Source organism: Pelobates fuscus, chromosome 4 (genome assembly GCF_036172605.1).
Source record: "Pelobates fuscus isolate aPelFus1 chromosome 4, aPelFus1.pri, whole genome shotgun sequence".
Taxonomy (NCBI): domain Eukaryota; kingdom Metazoa; phylum Chordata; class Amphibia; order Anura; family Pelobatidae; genus Pelobates; species Pelobates fuscus.
The window spans coordinates 345147922-345169657 of NC_086320.1; the positions used below are offsets into that span (position 1 = coordinate 345147922).

Consider the following 21736-nt stretch of genomic DNA (forward strand, 5'->3'; position numbering starts at 1 on the left):
ACATGTAGAAAATAAAGTTTGGGCTCGCAGGCCCGCATTAATAACAGAATGCAAGATTACAATGTAAAAGCATCATATATCTAAACAGAAGGTACATTCGGAGACAGAGTCAGTTACAGTTGCAATAACAGGTTACACGAGATCACATGTTCCAGTTACCACCGTGTTCCCCATCAGGAGATACATCGCTACGTCTCGTTAAGACCGTGGTTAACCAAACAAGTCCACCAAGAGCTAGAGCGGTGTGGGCATATTAATTTGCAGTAGTTCCTTAAAAATGCGTGTCTACTAACGGTTAGTGTCATCATTTCTTGTCGATAAGTGTGAAAGTGTGATGTGATGTGTTGTGTTAAAGTATAGCATGACCCAGAAGGGGTCCGGTGATGGGTGGTGGCAGTAAAGTGGCATGGCACAGGACAGCCATTGTAGATGGAAAGAGAAGAGAATGGTACCGGTTCAATGAGATCTCATTATAGTGTGTTAAATAGTCCCTCCAGTGGTATGGTCTACCAGATATGTTGCCCCCATTCGTACTGTGGCTGCCCGTATTTAGTGTGACAGATCCAGTGCGGGAAATCACCGGGAATGTCCCGTCGGGACCATCTCCGTCGCCGTTTCGTGGAGTTCCCAGAGGCCCGACTGGTCCTTCTAACGACCATGCTATGTCCCTGGTTGATCTATGTGTTGCCAGGTCGTGTGTGTCGCAGATGGTGTGCGAAGGAAGCTGCTTAGTAGGTAGCATGTATTGGTGGAGGCATGAGATGAGTGCTGTCCAGGGTTCCTCGTAATATGAATAATGTTTTGTCATACGTGGGTAAGGGGTGTGGAGTCACGGGGCTCCTATATATGTTTGTCGGTGAATTCAGCGTCACCCCTACAATCAAGTGTTTTGCGTGTCCAACCAGTTCCTAGTCAACCATTATTGTCCTGTGTTGCAGAGTCCCTACGGAGACTAGGCCAAGTCATCGGATGCCTAGCAACTGGCCGGTCGCGAACGCAACAGTAGTGTCAGACCCGTCTTGGTTCGTCCCCTTACATCCGTGAGGACAGTGGGGATCTGAAGGTCGCCACCGTATTCTGTGAGGGCACGTGTCCCGTTACCTTGTTGCATAGCCTTAGTAAGGGCAATGTTTGAGCATATTCTGGCTAATTAATTGTGTGTGTGTATGCCCTCCGAGGGCGTCTTTGTTAGTTTGAGCCATCCGTGGTAATGTCCTATCCAGTCGGGGTGGTGCGGTCAGTGCGTGGGGTGTGATGTCTGCTACCATTAGCGTCATAGGGCGGTCATAGGTCGTAATGTATGAAATAGGTATGTCGCAAGGGCTGCACCATCCCCCGGCCCCAAGCCTCCCCCCGCCGGCACCCCCCCTACGGTCTCGCGCGGAAGGTGAACCACGGCGCCCATGTATCTGCGTATTTTGCTTCCCTGCCCGTCAATTCTGCCTGAAGCATCTCTGCCGCCCTGATATCCTCAACTCTATGAATCCACTCTTCCCTTGTGGGGATATCCGCTTTCTTCCAGTATACCGGAATGAGTGATTTGGCCGCGTTCAATAGGTGGTGCAGAATAGATTTTTTGTATGCGGACAATGGTTGTGAGGAAATGTGTAGTAAGGCTAATTCTTCCGACCATTCGGTATCGTCTCAGTGGATTAGGAGAACGTCTGATTTGATTCGATTCCAAAACTGGGCGATAAGCCTGCATTCCCACCAGATGTGCAATAGAGTCCCATTGTCTTCCTGGCATCTCCAGCACGTTGGTGGGGTAGTGGGGGAAGATCCTGTGAAGCAATACCGGTGTTCTATACCACATGGAGAGCAGTTTGTAATTTACCTCTTGATAGCGGGAGCTAGAAGAGCTTTTATGTTGCCATATCAGGGCTTTGTCCCATTGTGTCGGAGTGAATGTTTTGTCCATGGCCCTTTCCCAGCATCGCTGGAAGGTGTTGTTTTCTGATGTGGAATCGGTCAACAAGTATTGATAGAGGTTCGAGATAGTTTTCCCAAGTGATGCACCACGGGAGCAGAGGTCCTCAAACCACGTTAGTTCTCTCCGTAGTTTATCCTTATGTGGGAGAGAGTTATAATAATGTTTTAGTTGCATATATCGGAAAACCGCCATTGGAGACCGTGGTCGGTCCTCCAACAGCGTGTCCAGCGTACAACTAAAATAATTACATTTTGTTCTATATAACCCACTCATTGACCTAAAATATAAGCCAGCCTATAAATTCTCAGCTAGCTTCAAGATATTGTGCCCTCCTTTGGCCATTTTAAATCTTGGAACGCAAGTCTTCTCCATCGATAGATATATTTTTTTATAACTACATTTGCCAGATTTACCATGTGTTCTTAGACCTGTAATAATTCTATATGTTGGTAGGGAATCAGTTTACTTATTAGTGACGAACTTTGACGTACTCAATCAAAGTAAAATTATATAGGACAAAGTGGTCCAAGAACTACTTTGACCGGGTACATAATTTCTTTCTCCTAGCTACAAATAGTACATACTAGAAAGCAACATTTTTCATATACCACCCAACAGCATATGTTAAAGGAAACATGGTAGGTCTCTAAGCAGGCCTATCCAAAACTTTAATTGTAGAATAAAATATTTGTAAAATGACCAAAATATTATAACATTAAGTAGCAAACTCTATGGGAAATAGGAAATATGTTTGTCTTTAAATATACTAAGATTTAATTTTTTTTCTTTCCTTTACGATGTTTATAGCCCGGTGTATCAGGCTATTTATGTAAGTGTAATTCAGGATGGAATGGTGTGAACTGTACGGATAACATCAATGAATGCTCCAGCAATCCTTGTCAGAATGGAGGCAATTGTACGGATGGGATTAACAGTTATGCCTGTAACTGCACAAACAGCTGGACTGGATTCCATTGTGAGATCCCCAAACAAGGTACCCCTTGCTGTGCCTATTTATTCATATGGTCATATATTATATATTGTCTGCTTGGGGCTGACTGAGAACTCTTACGCTTGGTCACACACTGACGTTCAACAGAAATACATCATCCACTTTCACACACTAACAAGCCACAAAAATATACTCAGATTCATATGCTGACACTACACATAATTACAGTCCCACAATCACACACTGATGCTCCATAGAAATATACTCTTCACATACACACCGTGATCTTATACAGAAATACACCGTCCACATTTACATTCACACACTACCACTGCACATAATTACACCCTTGACATTTACACACAGGCAGTCCACATAAATAAACCATCCTCATTTACACACTGATGCTAAAAATAGAGATACCCCCATTCACACACTGACTCTCTACACAAATACAACCCACATTAACACACTGACGCTCCACTCAAACACCCCATCCCAAATGATGGTGCTATGGATAGAGGGGTAATGTCATTATGTGTGATTATTTTTATGGGTGCTGAGTAACTTGTTGGTGATGTGATTGCTTAGGTTTTGGGTGTTGGGATTTTAAGGTTGTGGTAATATGATTGAGGCTAGGGGTTTATGAGGATTATAGGAATGGGAAATAGGTTAAAGTTGCACATACTGCTTCTGTATGTATACTACTAACTTTGTATAACAAGAATTGTATTTCAATGTAATGTCATTATTTTGTATTTATTGCAAATATGTATAATTCAGTGTTGCAGTAGATTACACAAATTGTAAGTCTTTGTTTTCTTGTTTAGCTTGTGGTGGGGATTTAAGTGGTTTATCAGGAACATTAAGTTACCCCAACAATCCAGGGGGCGAACAGTACGAACATCTACTGAGCTGTACCTGGGTAATCAGAACAGTCCCAGATAAGGTAAGGACAAATGCTTAATTCAATATAACTCTGCTTTATACCAATTTACCATCTAACTGCAATCACGGAAGTCATAATATAACACTTTTATTAAGCAATTATAGTCATATATGTGATGCTTATCTTGCCATCCAGTGCTTTCAGTGCCAGGTTTCAAGATTCATAGAAGTAAAATAAATAATAATATTGAACAAGGGATTGGTGTCTTTACCTCGTACACACAGTTTAGTGTCCCTTTAAGCATTCCTCCTAACATGATGTTTAGGAGGAATGCTTAAAGGGACACTAAACTGTGTTTAGGAGGTAAACATCATGTTAGGAGGAATGCTTAAAGGGACACTAAACTGTGTTTAAGAGGGAAAGACACCGATCCCTTGTATTCATCACAGAAGTAATATGAAAGTTTATACAGGGCTCCCATCAGAAATTTTGGGGCCTTAGTTGACATCATATGCACATATGTACCCACATTTATGATTGGTAAAAAAAAAACACAGTCATTAAAAATCTTCAGGATGTTTTAAAAGAATGTGCAGTGCGTCGTCCATTGATTCACTGATGATTCTCAAAATGAACCTACATTTTCTATCTTCAGAGTCTGCGTATTACTTTCGATCACTTCCAGTTGGAGGCCAGTGCTACATGTGACTCAGAGTTCCTTGAAATTCGCGATGGAGAATCGATGTTAAGTGTTAAGTTAGGAAAGTACTGTGGCACAAATGTTCCAGGAAATGTTGTGAGCTCCCATAATTCCTTGTTCCTCTGGTTTCAATCTCAAAGTAGCTCGAGTGCTGGAAGTTTTCAGCTTTCTTGGGAATCCATAACTCCAGGTAAAATAGTTTCATCACATTTTTATGATGTTCTAGGATGTATCAACATGTATAATCATTTTAGGATGTATCAACATGTTTACTATAAATATTGTTGCATAATAGGTATATTTTGTGTAAAGGTGCGCATATACAAGGTCATTCGGCCTGAGACAATGAAACCCTTCCAAACTATTGATACTTTTTCAAGATCAACTGCTTATCGTTACTGTGCAGGTAGTTACCAGCTGCCAGTACTGAAAGTCGGTCACTAGAAAGCAGTTAATGACTCCCATTATTCAGTATGGGAGCCTTAACCCTCTACTTAGCAAAATGTTTGCAACCGTGTCACTATTCTTTACCATCTATCTCTAAATCAAAAACAGTAACACCATCCTCTGAATGTTTATTCCCTATGCATCCAATTGTGACAAAATGGGCAGCTGGCCAGCCGTGACTTGCCTGTCACCATGTGCCACACAGGGTGAAGTGCTCATGCTCCGGTGTGGGTCTCTGTGCTTTTGGAAGCAAGATACTAACAGGCCAGTGGTTGGTACATAGCAATAAGTTATGGTAGCTGCTCCAAGCTGCCAGCTGTTATTAATAAAATAACTTACAGCAGCTACTTACCAACACATTTGTAAAAGAGACCAGAGTGTCTATTTTCCAAGCTATTTATTTTGCCCCTTCAATGTTGCATAACTTTTGGTGTGGGGAGGTTAAGATTTCATTGGTGATGCACTCTTTGGCCTTAGTACCTCATATTACATCACATGTTCCTTCATACGCTGTGTGATTCTTGCACAGGATATTGACATAAAGTGTAGGCCCCACGATTTTGAGGCTCAATCCCCATTAGATCACTTGTGGCATAAATTGTTACACCGGAGACAGCTATTTTCCATTTCAGAATTTCTAAATAAACAATCCAGTTGTAATGCAATTAAATAATCAATGAGTTAGCAAAAGAAAACAATAAACTTCATTAAGCTTTCATTTTATATTCAGAATGTGGAGGTGACATTTCTGGAACGTATGGTTTAATTGCCTCGCCTGGCTACCCTGGGAACTATCCACCGAATCGAGACTGCTATTGGACAATCAGCACTGATCCGGGACTTTCCATCACTTTTTCCTTTGGAACATTATACCTCGAAAATCACAACACCTGTGAAAATGATTACCTGGAGGTAAATATCACACATTCATATGGCTAAGTATATTTTTTTTAAAGTGAATACATTTTCTGATATAACAAATATAATGAAGTTGATATAAACATTAATGGTGATCTAAATATCTTATATTCAAATGGAATTAAACCGGTTTGATATTCTTAAGTGAAATCATGGAAGGGGGAGATCAGGAAACATTTGTGAAAATGGGGGAGTAATGGGGAGAGTGACAACGAGAGGCAATGAGTAGTACTGAATGAGTGACTGACTTATACAGGGTAATTGAGGCTGTTGAAAGAAATACGTTTCTCCAGAAATCAGGGGAAAGGATTTAATATGAGAAAAGGTGGATAAAAACACAGAACTAAGAGGGAGTTGAGCTAGGAATAGAGTTTATGTAAGTATATATACGGTACATATATATAAACTACTTTTGTGGTTTGATTACAAGTGAAAATATGTGTCTGTCTGTATGTCATCTGTCAAATCCACTATTTTTACATATTTTTTATGACTTGATGAAAACAATACATTTCATTTTACATCAGTAAAATAATGTAACTTTTATTTAGAAACTCATAACATCATAGAACTTTGTAACAACAAAAATAACAATATTTAAGATATCTCTCTGATAAATGTCAATACACTATAACTAACAGCCTGTGTACCAATTATTTGCGACAAATTTTGTTAGGATACATCATATTCTTTCTACTGTTATTTATTTAGACATATCAATGATCAATATTGTGATAATAAAAAAAAGAATAAAATGTGCTCAGTTTGACTTTTTTTTTTAATTCTTTGCTAACGCACTGTTTTAGATTAGAGATGGCCTGCTTCCCCAAGATACAGTCCTTAAAAAATATTGTACTACTCAGTCACCTGTTCCACTCAAAACATCTGGTCCTTACGCTTGGGTTCATTTCCATTCTGATAGCTCAATGTCCGATAGGGGATTTCAGATCACTTATACATCATTACCTGGTGAGTATAAACTTTCTGTTTTATGGGAGTGTCATGGTGAAAATATAGCATTACATTTTATAATAACTTATCGAGCTTCAATATAAGTTCTAGTCTAGTCAATATACGTTCTAATGAGCATAAACCAAAATTAAGGGTCACTGGTTCCTTAATCTGACTCATTGCTTAGAAGAAAAAACATAGACCTCGACTTAATATTTTTGGGAAAGCTTTTCCGGTTATTTTTTTTCAAAATAGTAAAAAGTAAACAAAATACCACACATAAGAAATATATCAATATATAAAAAAAACATTAAAATATCAAACACATATAAAAATATATAAAAATATATATAAAAATATTATAAAATATGAAATAATTTTTTATGCAAAAATATATAATTTGAAAAGCTTAGCCAAAAATATTAAGTCAAGGCCATAGTTGGGCAAGCCTACCAAATTTGAGCACCATCAACATATTTCTCATCAAATCTGAGTCTATGTAGACTACCAAATACATAGTGAACAAATGATATCTAGCAATGTCTACTTCATTTAGGAAGTAGCTATATTTTCTTTCATTTAATGTTTTTTTCTGGGTTTTTTCTATTCCAGCTGATCCTGGATGTGGAGGGACCTTTAATAACCCAGAAGGTTTTATAACATCTCCTTCATGGCCTGATGCTTACTCTGAGAGCAAACAATGTGTTTATATTATTAGACAATCGTCCAGTGACCACATTAATCTAAGATTTACCAACCTGGAATTGGAAAGTGATGGTGGATGTTCTCTAACATACATAGAGGTATTGGACCTCCAGGCTTGCATTGGAGAGCAAATTTTAGTTCTGTCTAGAAAAATAGGAAATCACATTTTTATCCATGGCTACGTCATTATTGCATTGTTGCAAAGTAAAATGTTGTTAAAATTACTTTTCAAAATGTAATAATACGCTTCCCATCTTGGATTAACTAGGAATGGGAAATAAAGAATGTCATCATAGACTACTAATTTTCATAAATTGAATCCCCATGTGATGTTCATTGCTGTCCTTTTGCTAGACATCTAGTTATGGGGAACAAACTTAGTAGTTGTAGTAACTGTATGGCGGCTGCAGCGAAGGAGTCCAGGACTGGAAATGAGGTTAATAATCTTTACTTTACTTAATTTATTTATCAGCAGAGGATAGTGGACAGTAGTCACAATGATACAAAAGAACCTATAGTCCCGAAAAAACTATTGTTATTTTTATAACTATAGGTTTTCCTTTTAGTAGGTTAAAGATAAATAGATTGTGGGCTTTTTTTTTGTTTTTGTTTTTGCTTGACATCTGACATCCAAATTTTTAATTGAAGACTTGTTTCTTCATAATAAACCGTATGAAGGCTTCTAAAGCATTGATTTCCATGGCATAGATCACTTTTAAATAAACAGTTAGATGCAATCCATAGTTATGAGTATAACAATGATATTATAATATTTCATTAAATAAATTAAGAATTTTCTTTGGTTGAACTCTCTTCGCTATAATGCCATGTTTTACTGCAAGGTTAAATTGCTGACATTTACTATAGATATCCTTTATATTATTTAGATAAAAGATGGAGCTACAGAAACTGCTCCACTCATCAACAAATACTGTAACAGTTCGATTCCTGCTTCCATCACATCGAGTCAAAACGCATTGTGGATAAAATTCAAGTCAGATGCTTCTGCCACCAGGTCGAGTTTCAGAGCATTATATCAAGTTGGTAAGGATTGTCATATTAGAAATATATAATATTTCCTAGCAAAAATACAAGCACATAGACATTTATTAACTTTGAAAGCATATAATAAACTCCCAGAGATCATCACTGTGAGAAAATATAATTTATTATTTAGCCTTCTGACCACCTGGAATATCCTAAGGACCTACAAATTTTCTGGTTGATCATCAAACCTAATAATCTTTTCATTTTGCAACTGGAACTGGTCTTGATTAAATGTAAAAGACAGGAACTAGTCTTGATTAAATGTAAAAAAAAACATTTAATTTTTATTTATTTTTTTTAAATAAAGGAGAGAGAAGCCAATATGCTAGTTGGAGTCACTATCTTTTTCTGTGAACTCTGCACTTTTACTCCATCTGGGGGAACATAGCAATTTGTTCCTCCTTGAGAGGATGGACAGAATGGTTCTATTGGGTATATGCTCCTTCTATTCCTTCTATGGGTAATCAGCACTGAGTATGTTAAAGAACCCCTTCATTGTCTCTCTGGCCAGTAGGGTGAAAGGTAAAAAAAAAAAAAAAAGCTGAAAATTAATTACCTATTTTTACTACTTGAAGGCTAATGATTTGTCCTATTTAGAGCAATTATTTATCAATACTTTATTGTCTCTTTAGCCTGTGGTGGATTGCTGTCTGGAAAAGGAGTAATTAAAACTCCCCTTTATCCCAATGCTTACTTTCGTGAAAAGACCTGTGAATGGGTTATTACTCAACCAATAGGAGACGCGGTTTTGATTAATTTTGATTCATTCAATATACAACCTGGTGCAGCCTGTAGCTCTAATTATGTTGAGGTAAGGTACATTTTGTATTAAACGAGCAAGTGCTCTATGAATTCTGCAAAGTAATGTAATCACCCGATCTATACACACACAACAAATGAACATAAATATGCACGTTAATAATGCATACTTGGGGATGTTAATGGGTTAGTGTCCCAAGCAATGTTGCTCTTCCTCTTACTATAAAGATTGAAGTTGATTTAAACAAAAAGCATGGTTGGAACATACATGGAAATGGTTAGGCTGAGTCCTAAAATGGATAGGGTTTTGTCAAGTTTACGTCGATAAAGATGATAAAAAGTGGGATAAATTACAGAATTCCAAGGTATAGATATATGCAAATGCGGAAATGTTTACAGAACTCTCTGCCACTTGAATGCTATAGCTTGTATTTCATCCTCAGTGGTGTTCACATGCATTGTATAATGCCATTATAAAGTAATGTTGTGGTTAACTTGTAGGTAAGGGATGGTCCTTCAGCAGACTCCACACTCATCGGTAAATACTGTGGTCCTGAGGTTCCACCACCAGCTCAATCTACACAGAGAGCCCTTTATGTAAAATTCACCACCGACTCCTCGGAATATAATCGAGGGTTTTCAGCTTCATTTAGCACAATTATTCAAGGTAAGTATTGCACTTATCAGACTTTAATGGTCTCAGTTTGTATTTATTACCATTAAAATAATTTCTAGAGGAGTGTGTATATATAGATTATTATATATTTTCTTCACACAAATTATTCTTTCCCAAATACAATTGGTTAAAAACCTTTATATTATAGGTATAATAATAGACATTGTGAAAACGTATGTTGATAATATTGTCACACTAATCTATAATTTACTAAATATCTGGTTCACAATAACATACCATTAGATTATGCAATTACATCTAGCTGGCATAGTAGAACCACCTTGATAAACCAAGTTTCATAATGTCCCTGCCCTAGTACAGCAGAGTTAATCAGTGGCTAAGTTATTTCAAGTGTGACATTTTAGATTCAACATTATTATCATTAAAATCTGGCCTGAAGACGGGTTTAAAGAAACATGATCAACATTAGTACTATCTATATCAATCTTATTTTCCCAGACCTAGCATGAGTTCCAGTTTTAGACATATTGAAAACAAGTGCAATTGTATTGTACTGAACATTTGCTCATCATTAACCTTTAAACTTGGTGATTCTCAATGACTAAACTTCATCTTATCTGGTATCAGACATATTAAGGGGCTACTCCAACCACCAAGACCACTTCAGGGATCAGGCGATGATTTACAAGTCTGAAGAAGGCGTCACAATTGTCACAGGCGTCACAATGTAGGGTGAAGGCAGACAAATATTTATTAGAGATCAAAAAGGACAAAAAAAAAGATAACATGTTTCAGCCTAGAGGCCTTAATCAAGTATAAATATACATGATTAAGGCCTCTAGACCTTTTGTATCTTTTTTTGTCCTTTTTGATCTCCAATAATTAATTTTTTGCCTTCACCCTACATTGTGACGCCTGTGGAACTCTACTTCTTCGGGCTTGTAAATCATCGTCTGGTACTTGATTTCAGATAAAAAAAAAATGTTTTTTACATGTTTTACTGCTAGCATAGGGGCGATCTAATTAATAGTGCCTAACACTGTTGGAGTAACCCTTCAAGTTACAAACTTACATCTTACGTCATCATGAAACCCAACCAATGACAGTAGAATAAAAACATGATCACTTCAGATGAATATTTTTGCTGGCATTCTCTAAACCACCTTACATGTCAAACTCCTTAGTATGTTCACCCAAAGTCACTTCTCTGTTACATCTACTTTTGGCAGGTTGTGGAGGTACACTTACTGCTTCAGAAGGTGTCATTGCCAGCCCTCGGTACCCAGAGGTGTATCCTCATGGTGTCAGCTGTACATGGTTTGTCTCCATCCAACCTGGAAATTTTATCCGTTTGACATTTACATCATTTAACCTGGAGCATTTTCATGGGTGTGTAAATGACTACCTGGAAGTATATGATGGTGATATAGCTACAGAGAACAAGATTGGAAGGTATGTTTGCATGCTTCCCTAATGTGTTATTGGAAAACATATTTGGAAAATAGAAACCACAGGATTTTTTAAGTGGAATAATTTGCAAGGAAGGAGGTGTGATTTAGATACACATTTTAATTCTTCAGATTCAAAAATAAATATTTAAAGGACCCCTAAAGTCACCCAGGCCACTTAATCTCAATGAAGGGGCCTGGGTGCACAGGTCCTGTAAATGTAGCCATACAAGGTAAAACATTGAAGGTTTGCAGAACTGTTATAGTGACAGTCACTAGAGGCACTCCCGCTGCTTTATGTTGAATTTCATGTGTTGGAGGCAGGAAAAATGGGCAAACGAAAAGATCTGAATGACTTTGACAAATAGGGCCAAATAGTGAAAACTAAATGACTGAATGAGAGCATCTCCAAATCGGCAAGTTTTGTGGGGTGTTCCCCGTATGCAGTGGTTAGTACCTACCAGAAGTGGTGTGAGGAAAAACAGCCAGTGAACCTGCATCAGGGTCATGGTCGCCTGAGGCTCATTGCTGCACATGGGGAGCGAAGGCTAGCCTGTCTGGTGTAATCACACAGAAGCGCTACTGTAGCTCAAATTGCTGAAAAACTTAATGCTGGCCATGATAGAAAGATGTCAAAACGCACAGTGTATCGCAGTTAGGTGCATATGGGGCTGCGTAGCTGCAGACCGGTCAGAGTGCCCTTGTTGACCTCTGTCAACTACTGAAATGGGGACATGAGTGTTTAAACTGAACCATGGAGCAATGCAAGACGGTTGCCTGGTCTGATGAATCACGTTTTCTTTTAGATCAGTTGGATGGCCGCGTGAGTGTGCATCGTTTACCTTTTGAAGTGATGGTAGCCAGATGCACTATGGGAAAAAAGTATGCCAACTGAGGCAGTGTTATGATTTGTGCAACATTTTTCAGTGAAACCTTGAATCCTGTCATTCATAGGGACGTTACTTTAACTTTAAAATGTACCACCTACCTAGAGATTGTTGCAGACCACATACACCGTTTCATGGAAATAGTGTTACCTTTCGGCAATGAACCCTGCCACACTGCACAAATTGTTCAGGAATGCTTTGAGGAACATGATAATGAGTTCAAGGTGTTACCTTGGTCTCCAAATTCCCCAGATCTCAAGCCGATTGAGCATCTGTGGGATGTTCTGGAACAATTCTAATCCATGGATGACCCATCACGCAATTTGCAGGACTTAAAGGATCTGCTGCTAATGTCTTGGGACACATTCAGAGGTCTTGTGAAGTACATGCCTCAATGCATCAGAGCTGTTTCGGCAGCAAGATGGGGATATTCATGAAATTAGACAGATGGTTTTAATGTTGTGGCTGATCAGTATATCTTATAACATAATGATTATATTAAGATATAAAATTGGCAGTGTTCCTTTAAGCCAAATACACAATTAAAATAAACTATCTTTTGTTTTCATCTTGCAGATATTGTGGCAGATCTGTCCCCCCAACAATAAACAGTAGTAACAATAGGATGGTTTTACTTTTTGTCACTGATTCAGACAACGCTCTCGAGGGATTCTCAGCCAACTATATAGCAGTGAATGCATCTACAGGTAAAATGTATTCTATTTATGAGGATGTATGTTGATCTACTAAAGATAATAGAGTAAGATCAGATGTTATTATCTTTACAAATGTTATATTTCTAAATCTTAAAAGTTAATAAATATTTTTAGGTAGCAATAGCATAACCCAGATGAACAAGGTAATGAAGTTCAGTTATTTTGCGGACGAGGGCTACTTTAGAGCCCAACTAGAATTTTGAATTGGATAAAAATTCATGACTTGGGAATGACCAAAATGTAGACCCCCTCCAGAATTGCAAACGTATGTCATTCTAAAAAGTTTAAATGATGGCTGCTGATACTCAAGGTATGCTTGAAGGCACAACATTTTCAGGAGTGGTTTCCCAATTCAGTAAACATTTGTGGGCAGAATGTTGTGTTTAACAAAAAAGTGTGCTTAGTATAATAAAGCGTGAGTGCAAAGTGTGGAGTGTGAGTGCTGTGTGCGGGCTGTATGTGTATTACGTGCAAGGTGTGAGGACTGTGTGTGTGCTATGTTTAGGGTGTAAGTGCAGTGTGCAGGGTGTGAGTTCTGTGTGCAGGGTGTGTGTTGTGTGCAGGGTGTGAGTGCTGTGTGCAAAGCTTGAGTACTGTGCGCAGGGTGTAAGTGATGTTTGCATAGTTTGAGTGCTGTGTTCAGGTTGTGTGTGTTATGTGCAAGGTGTGAATGCTGTGTGCGTGTTATGTGTAGGGTGTAAGTGCAGTGTGCAGGGTGGGAGTTCTTTGTGAAGTTTTGTGAGCAGATTGTAATTGATGTGTGCATAGTTTGAATGCTGGAAGTGTGTGCTATGTGCAGAGTGTGTGCTGTATGTAGGAAGTTTGTGCTTTGTGCAAGGTGTAAGTGCTGTGTGCATAGTTTGAGTACTGACTCACTTAGTGCAAAGTGTTTCTGCTGTCAAGATTGTATAAGTGATGTGTGCATAGTTTGAGTGCTGGGTGTTTGTGTTGTGTGCGCAGTATGTGCTGTATGTAGGGTGCTTGTGACGTGTACAGAGTGTGAGTGCTGTGTTCAGGGTGCGTGCTCTATGCACATGTTTTTTGTGCTCTGTGCAGGGTGTGAGTGCTGTCTGCAGGGTTTAGTAGTGTATGCATGGGTTGTGTGCTGTGTGAAGGGTTTATAGTGTGCTGTGTGCAGGGTTTAGTAGTGTATGCATGGTTTGTGTGCTGTGTGAAGGGTTTATAGTGTGCTGTGTGCAGGGTTTAGTAGTGTATGCATGGTTTGTGTGCTGTGTGCTGTGTGCAGGGTTTAGTAGTGTATACATGGTTTGTGTGCTGTGTGCAGGGTGTTTGTGCTGTGTTCAGGTTGTGTGTTCTGCATGCATGGTTTGTGTGGTGTGTGCAGGGTGTGTGTTCTGTGTGCAGGGTTTAGTAGTGTATGCATGGTTTGTGTGCTGTGTGCAGGGTTTAGTAGTGTACACATGGTTTGTTTGCTGTGTGCAGGGTTTAGTAGTGTATGCATGGTTTGTGTGCTGTGTGCAGGGATTAGTAGTCTATGCATGGTTTGTGTGCTGGGTTTAGTAGTGTATGCATGGTTTGTGTGCTATGTGCCGGGTTTAGTAGTGTATGCATGGTTTGTGTGCTATGTGCAGGGTGTTTGTGCTCTGTGCAGGTTGTGTGTTCTGCATGCATGGTTGTGTGGTGTGTGCAGGGTGTGTGTGCTGTGGGCAGGGTTTAGTAGCGTATGCATGGTTTGTGTGCTGTGTGCAGGGTTTAGTAGTGTATGCATGGTTTGTGTGCTGTGTGTAGGGTTTAGCAGTGTATGCATGGTTTGTGTGCTGTGTGCTGTGTACAGGGTTTAGTAGTGTATGCATGGTTTGTGTGCTGTGTGCAGGGTTTAGCAGTGTATGCATGGTTTGTGTGCTGTGTGCTGTGTGCAGGGTTTAGTAGTGTATGCATGGTTTGTGTGCTGTGTGCAGGGTTTAGCAGTGTATGCATGGTTTGTGTGCTGTGTGCTGTGTGCAGGGTTTAGTAGTGTATGCATGGTTTGTGTGCTGTGTGCTGTGTGCAGGGTTTAGTAGTGTATGCATGGTTTGTGTGCTGTGTGCAGGATTTAGCAGTGTATGCATGGTTTGTGTGCTGTGTGCTGTGTGCAGGGTTTAGTAGTATATGCATGGTTTGTGTGCTGTGTGCAGGGTTTAGCAGTGTATGCATGGTTTGTGTGCTGTGTGCTGTGTGTTGTGTGCAGAGTTTAGTAGTGTATGCATGGTTTGTGTGCTGTGTGCAGGGTTTAGTAGTGTACGCATGGTTTGTGTGCTGTGTGCAGGGATTAGTAGTGTACGCATGGTTTGTGTGCTGTGTGCAGGGATTAGTAGTGTATGAATGGTTTGTGTGCTGTGTGCAGGGTTTAGTAGTATATGCAGGGTTTGTGTGCTGTGTGCAGGGTTTAGCAGTGTATGCATGGTTTGTGTGCTGTGTGCTGTGTGCAGGGTTTAGTAGTATATGCATGGTTTGTGTGCTGTGTGCAGGGTTTAGCAGTGTATGCATGGTTTGTGTGCTGTGTGCTGTGTGCAGGGTTTAGTAGTGTATGCATGGTTTGTGTGCTGTGTGCAGGGTTTAATAGTGTACGCATGGTTTGTGTGCTGTGTGCAGGGATTAGTAGTGTACGCATGGTTTGTGTGCTGTGTGCAGGGTTTAGTAGTGTACGCATGGTTTGTGTGCTGTGTGCAGGGTTTAGTAGTATATGCATGGTTTGTGTGCTGTGTGCAGGGTTTAGTAGTATATGCATGGTTTGTGTGCTGTGTGCAGGGTTTAGCAGTGTATGCATGGTTTGTGTGCTGTGTGCTGTGTGCAGGGATTAGTAGTGTATGCATGGTTTGTGTGCTGTGTGCAGGGTTTAGCAGTGTATGCATGGTTTGTGTGCTGTGTGCAGGGTTTAGTAGTGTACGCATGGTTTGTGTGCTGTGTGCAGGGTTTAGCAGTGTACGCATGGTCTGTGTGCTGTGTGCAGGGTTTAGTAGTATATGCATGGTTTGTGTGCTGTGTGCAGGGTTTAGCAGTGTATGCATGGTTTGTGTGCTGTGTGCAGGGTTTAGCAGTGTATGCATGGTTTGTGTGCTGTGTGCAGGGATTAGTAGTGTACGCATGGTTTGTGTGCTGTGTGCAGGGATTAGTAGTGTATGCATGGTTTGTGTGCTGTGTGCAGGGATTAGTAGTGTATGCATGGTTTGTGTGCTGTGTGCAGGGTTTAGTAGTGTACGCATGGTTTGTGTGCTGTGTGCAGGGATTAGTAGTGTACGCATGGTTTGTGTGCTGTGTGCAGGGATTAGTAGTATATGCATGGTTTGTGTGCTGTGTGCAGGGTTTAGCAGTGTATGCATGGTTTGTGTGCTGTGTGCTGTGTGCAGGGATTAGTAGTGTATGCATGGTTTGTGTGCTGTGTGCAGGGATTAGTAGTGTATGCATGGTTTGTGTGCTGTGTGCAGGGTTTAGCAGTGTACGCATGGTTTGTGTGCTGTGTGCAGGGATTAGCAGTGTATGCATGGTTTGTGTGCTGTGTGCAGGGTTTAGTAGTGTATGCATGGTTTGTGTGTTGTGTGCAGGGATTACTAGTGTATGCATGGTTTGTGTGCTGTGTGCAGGGATTAGTAGTGTATGCATGGTTTGTGTGCTGTGTGCAGGGATTAGTAGTGTACGCATGGATTGTGTGCTGTGTGCACGGATTAGTAGTGTATGCATGGTTTGTGTGCTGTGTGCAGGGTTTAGCAGTGTATGCATGGTTTGTGTGCTGTGTGCTGTGTGCAGGGTTTAGTAGTGTATGCATGGTTTGTGCGCTGTGTGCAGGGATTAGTAGTGTACGCATGGTTTGTGTGCTGTGTGCAGGGTTTAGCAGTGTACGCATGGTTTGTGTGCTGTGTGCAGGGATTAGTAGTGTACGCATGGTTTGTGTGCTGTGTGCAGGGATTAGTAGTATATGCATGGTTTGTGTGCTGTGTGCAGGGTTTAGCAGTGTATGCATGGTTTGTGTGCTGTGTGCTGTGTGCAGGGATTAGTAGTGTATGCATGGTTTGTGTGCTGTGTGCAGGGATTAGTAGTGTATGCATGGTTTGTGTGCTGTGTGCAGGGTTTAGCAGTGTACGCATGGTTTGTGTGCTGTGTGCAGGGATTAGCAGTGTATGCATGGTTTGTGTGCTGTGTGCAGGGTTTAGTAGTGTATGCATGGTTTGTGTGTTGTGTGCAGGGATTAGTAGTGTATGCATGGTTTGTGTGCTGTGTGCAGGGATTAGTAGTGTATGCATGGTTTGTGTGCTGTGTGCAGGGATTAGTAGTGTACGCATGGATTGTGTGCTGTGTGCACGGATTAGTAGTGTATGCATGGTTTGTGTGCTGTGTGCAGGGTTTAGCAGTGTATGCATGGTTTGTGTGCTGTGTGCTGTGTGCAGGGTTTAGTAGTGTATGCATGGTTTGTGCGCTGTGTGCAGGGATTAGTAGTGTACGCATGGTTTGTGTGCTGTGTGCAGGGTTTAGCAGTGTACGCATGGTTTGTGTGCTGTGTGCAGGGATTAGTAGTGTATGCATGGTTTGTGTGCTGTGTGCAGGGTTTAGTAGTGTATGCATGGTTTGTGTGCTGTGTGCAGGGATTAGTAGTGTATGCATGGTTTGTGTGCTGTGTGCAGGGATTAGTAGTGTATGCATGGTTTGTGTGCTGTGTGCAGGGATTAGTAGTGTACGCATGGTTTGTGTGCTGTGTGCAGGGATTAGTAGTGTACGCATGGTTTGTGTGCTGTGTGCAGGGATTAGTAGTGTATGCATGGTTTGTGTGCTGTGTGCAGGGATTAGTAGTGTATGCATGGTTTGTGTGCTGTGTGCAGGGTTTAGTAGTGTACGCATGGTTTGTGTGCTGTGTGCAGGGATTAGTAGTGTACGCATGGTTTGTGTGCTGTGTGCAGGGATTAGTAGTGTACGCATGGTGTGTGTGCTGTGTGCAGGGATTAGTAGTGTATGCATGGTTTGTGTGCTGTGTGCAGGGTTTAGTAGTGTACGCATGGTTTGTGTGCTGTGTGCAGGGATTAGTAGTGTACGCATGGTTTGTGTGCTGTGTGCAGGGATTAGTAGTGTACGCATGGTTTGTGTGCTGTGTGCAGGGATTAGTAGTGTATGCATGGTTTGTGTGCTGTGTGTAGGGTGTGAATGCACATGGGACATTGTAACATTTAAGCCAAAGTATCTCCATTATATCTGATTGGCAGAATCTGGCTATTTAGCCCTAAAAATACAGTTCTCACAATACCCAATATAGTGAATAAGCCCCTGTATTTAAAGCTGGGGACGCTATTTTGGAAGCATTATTTGGCAGTACTATATTGGAGACATTACTGATCCTTCTGGCAACTCATCAATTGGAAATGGCAAGCAGAAAGTGTGCAATAAAATGGCAGCATCGTGCTTGAAATGCCAAATGTTTTGTGGTTGTTTAAGTCTGGCAAGCACAGCTCGGCCTTTCTGAAGGATCTTTGTACTCGCCTTCTCTTGCTTAATTTGTTGACTTTTTTGATCATTTGTGCCAGCTTTATCCATTGGTTTGCAGGACTGAGGGGTTTTACAGCCTGCGGTAACACAGCTATGAAGGGATATGAATTCTGTTCCATGATTGCAAACATGCCCAGTTTTAAATAACAAAGAAAGTGTTCAGAGCTGAAGTAAAACAAAGAAGGAAAGGTCATGCAGTAGAAAAATATATATTAAGCATAAAATATTAAGATCGATACATGTTTCAAAACTTTTTCATACATTATTCTGTAAATTGATGGGCTAACACGTTATTAATTTGTCATAGGATCCACTTCTCTACCACTATGCTGACCATATATAAAGGATAAATGTTAATAAATAGCCCAATCTGAGACCAAACCAGCAAACTCCACGCTTTCTCTTAATTTTATATTGAAGGAACTCGAATGGTAGAGCTAGAAAATAATAATAATAATAAAAGTGGTGAGATAAAATGCAGAGCTTCACTGAGTTTGAGTGAGATGAGGCCTGAAGATCCCCATATAACAGTTGCTTCTGTTGTATATTGAAGATGGTTGCACTCATATGGAGTATGGTATTTTGTATATTAGGTGTAATATTGCTTCTAATGCTGTTATAGAGGAAAATCTTCAAACAGGTTGACAAAAAGCCAGGAACCAGCATTATTTTAGTTAAATTTTTACACCATCTGAAAGAAAACATGCTTGTTGGATAACTAATTAACATTTATGTAAAAGTACTTTTTTATATATATAATTTTGTGTTGAAGTGCAATGCAAGATAAGAACAATGTGTATACCAATTCTTAAAATTGACAGAGTTAATGAAATAAAATGAACTGTTGTAGCAGACCACGGGTAACCTGACTGGTTACCTCCGCTAATTCCTTCCTTCAGCCACTCTGGAACCATTAGAATACACAGACATCCATTCCCCCAGTAACCATACAAAACATAGTTCTGGGAGTCAACTGATTTTATAATGGATAATTGCGTGAGAAAAACCTATAATTCAATTATCTCTCAGGTACAGAAAATCCATACAAGATATACAGTACCCCAAAAGTGCCCCCACCATAATTAGAAACCCCACAAAAGTCATATCCCCGTATAGCCCTGATCTGAATGTACAACATATTCAAATATCACTCAGATCGGTTCGGTGAAACGGGAATGCTACAGTGGCAAAGTTTTTTCTGGCGGGACATGAGGCACTACCCCCAAAACAGTTCCAGGGAAATAGGTGTCCTGGACGGTCTCTGTTCGGGGGTTCCTGTGCGAACATATCTAGTTCATCTCTCCCGAACGTCGTTCGTATAGGTGGTCGGGAAGTAGAACGGCCAGCGGTCTAATCTTTATCATCCGAATGCCTAGCCCGAAAAGTTCCAGGCACTCGACGACCAAGTGCCACTACCCACGTTTGGTAGACAAGATAGCCACCCTTCTTTTGTTGGCCACATGCATTCGGTTATACGAAATGGCAGCCAATCAGGGGAAGCATTCATTAATTACTTCCCTTGCGGTTTGCACTTAAGTTTCTGGTGTGAACGGTCTAATGGGGTCCTCGTTCGAATGGATGGCGTTCTTATAAAATAACTTCTGAACGGAAAAAGGGAAAAACACATGAACAGGGGCAATGAAATTGGCGGTAGGTTTCGCAACAACTGTCTTCAAGAGTTGGTAGCAAAGTGAGTTATTTTATGGAAACCAACCCATAAAACAAAGAGTTACTAACAGGATGGAGTGAGAAGATTTAAAGGGATGGGACATGTTCAACTTTTTTTTCCCCATACAGTCTTGGCTCTCGGCCAAACAGTCTAGAACTGCAATATCCTCAACCAAAATGAAACACTTCTAACAAAAAAGGAAGGCATACTGAAAAGAGTTAACTATAAACAGACTATAAAAAGAGTTAACTATAAACAGACACCAACTGGTGCTGGAATTACTCGTCATAACGCCACCAGCCTAATCCGCCGAACACCCAACACACGTTCCAAGTGAGATCTTGGTAGCAAAAAAGAGCCGAACATTTATCTGGCACCTTCTCCCCAAATACACTGGCCAAGATCGAAAAGGCCCAGATCCGATTTCCAAAGGTTATGGTATTTTACGGTACCGGAGGCGCTACCTCTTCTTTTCGGATTCCTTGGAGTCCTTATCCACCAAGGGTAAGTCTTCCAGAGGAAGAAGAGAGAAATTCTCCCAAAATTACCCTTTCCAATTTTTTCCCCTCATCTCCTGTTTCATGTGAAGGCCCAGGGGCCCAGACCAACACATATAGGCTGCCCAGGGGGGGCATGTCATCACCGCAGGCAGGTCAGTAGACACCCCTGGGATTGCAGTCGCAACAACGGGCGTCACTGGAGCCAGGACTGAAACCGAAGACTGTTGCCCTAACTCCCCACTCTCTGTCAAGGTGGAGGGCACCACCCCATGTGGGACTAACTGCCTCCCACCCCGCACGTATTTGGCTATCAAAATAAGTCGGCAGCGGAGGAGCCACCCCAGGGTTACGCTCACAATAGTAAAAAAAAACTTTCATGCTCCTAACTAAACTAACCCAGTCCCACCCCCCAGGAACATTTGCGCTCCCCCCCACCCTCCCCAGCATCAGCCAAGGAAGCCCACCCTTACCACCGACAGCAGGAATTGGTGGACAGTGGGGGAGCCAAGCCTGGGTCATCAGGCCAGGCAGTGTCCGCAGCAGCATAGCGCCCGGCCCGTGAGCCCGAGACAGGGCTACCGCTCTGCCATCGAGCCCTGTCCTCCAGCAATGTAGCTGGTGGAGCCAAAGCAGGCTATGACACAGTTCCATGGCTCATGGTCACATTGCACCCAGCCCGCGAGCCCGAAACAGGGCTTTTGCTCCGCCCCCACTCCCGGTCCTCGCAAGAAGGACTAAAGTGGGCCAGGGGCACCCCAGGATGTCATGGTAGCCGGAGCGGCAGGTGGCAACCACAGCGGCACCCTGCAGACACTCCAGCTGAGCCTGCAGTTTCCGGCCACTGTCAATCTTGGCCTCAGCCCTGAGGGCAGTAAGTATGGCTTCAATATCCATTAGGCCGACCTGAGCACTGGTAACAGCAATGTACAAACTGGTAAAGCTGTTACCACGCTGGGATTTTTAAAATGGCGGAGGTAGAGGGGAAAAATGCCCGCCTATATATATCACGGCCCTCTCTCCCTATACCCCACCATTCACCTAACGCTCGTCCCTCCAATGGCACCAACACCCTCCCACACCCACACATGCCCTTTATCCAGCTAGCCTTTGGC

The 21736-nt window shown here is 41.2% G+C and overlaps 1 protein-coding gene across 1 annotated transcript in view; it reads left to right on the forward strand.

The window, feature by feature from the left end:
• The window catches only part of CUBN (cubilin), a 211485-nt gene that overhangs the window by 49191 nt on the left and 140558 nt on the right, over window positions 1-21736 (forward strand). Inside the window, exons 12-22 of the mRNA XM_063452505.1 lie at window positions 2738-2924; window positions 3713-3831; window positions 4427-4661; window positions 5649-5830; window positions 6643-6805; window positions 7400-7590; window positions 8380-8536; window positions 9172-9350; window positions 9800-9965; window positions 11165-11387; window positions 12847-12977. Of these exons, the coding sequence (XP_063308575.1) occupies window positions 2738-2924; window positions 3713-3831; window positions 4427-4661; window positions 5649-5830; window positions 6643-6805; window positions 7400-7590; window positions 8380-8536; window positions 9172-9350; window positions 9800-9965; window positions 11165-11387; window positions 12847-12977 (1933 nt within the window). The remainder of the gene's footprint in view (window positions 1-2737; window positions 2925-3712; window positions 3832-4426; window positions 4662-5648; window positions 5831-6642; window positions 6806-7399; window positions 7591-8379; window positions 8537-9171; window positions 9351-9799; window positions 9966-11164; window positions 11388-12846; window positions 12978-21736) is intronic.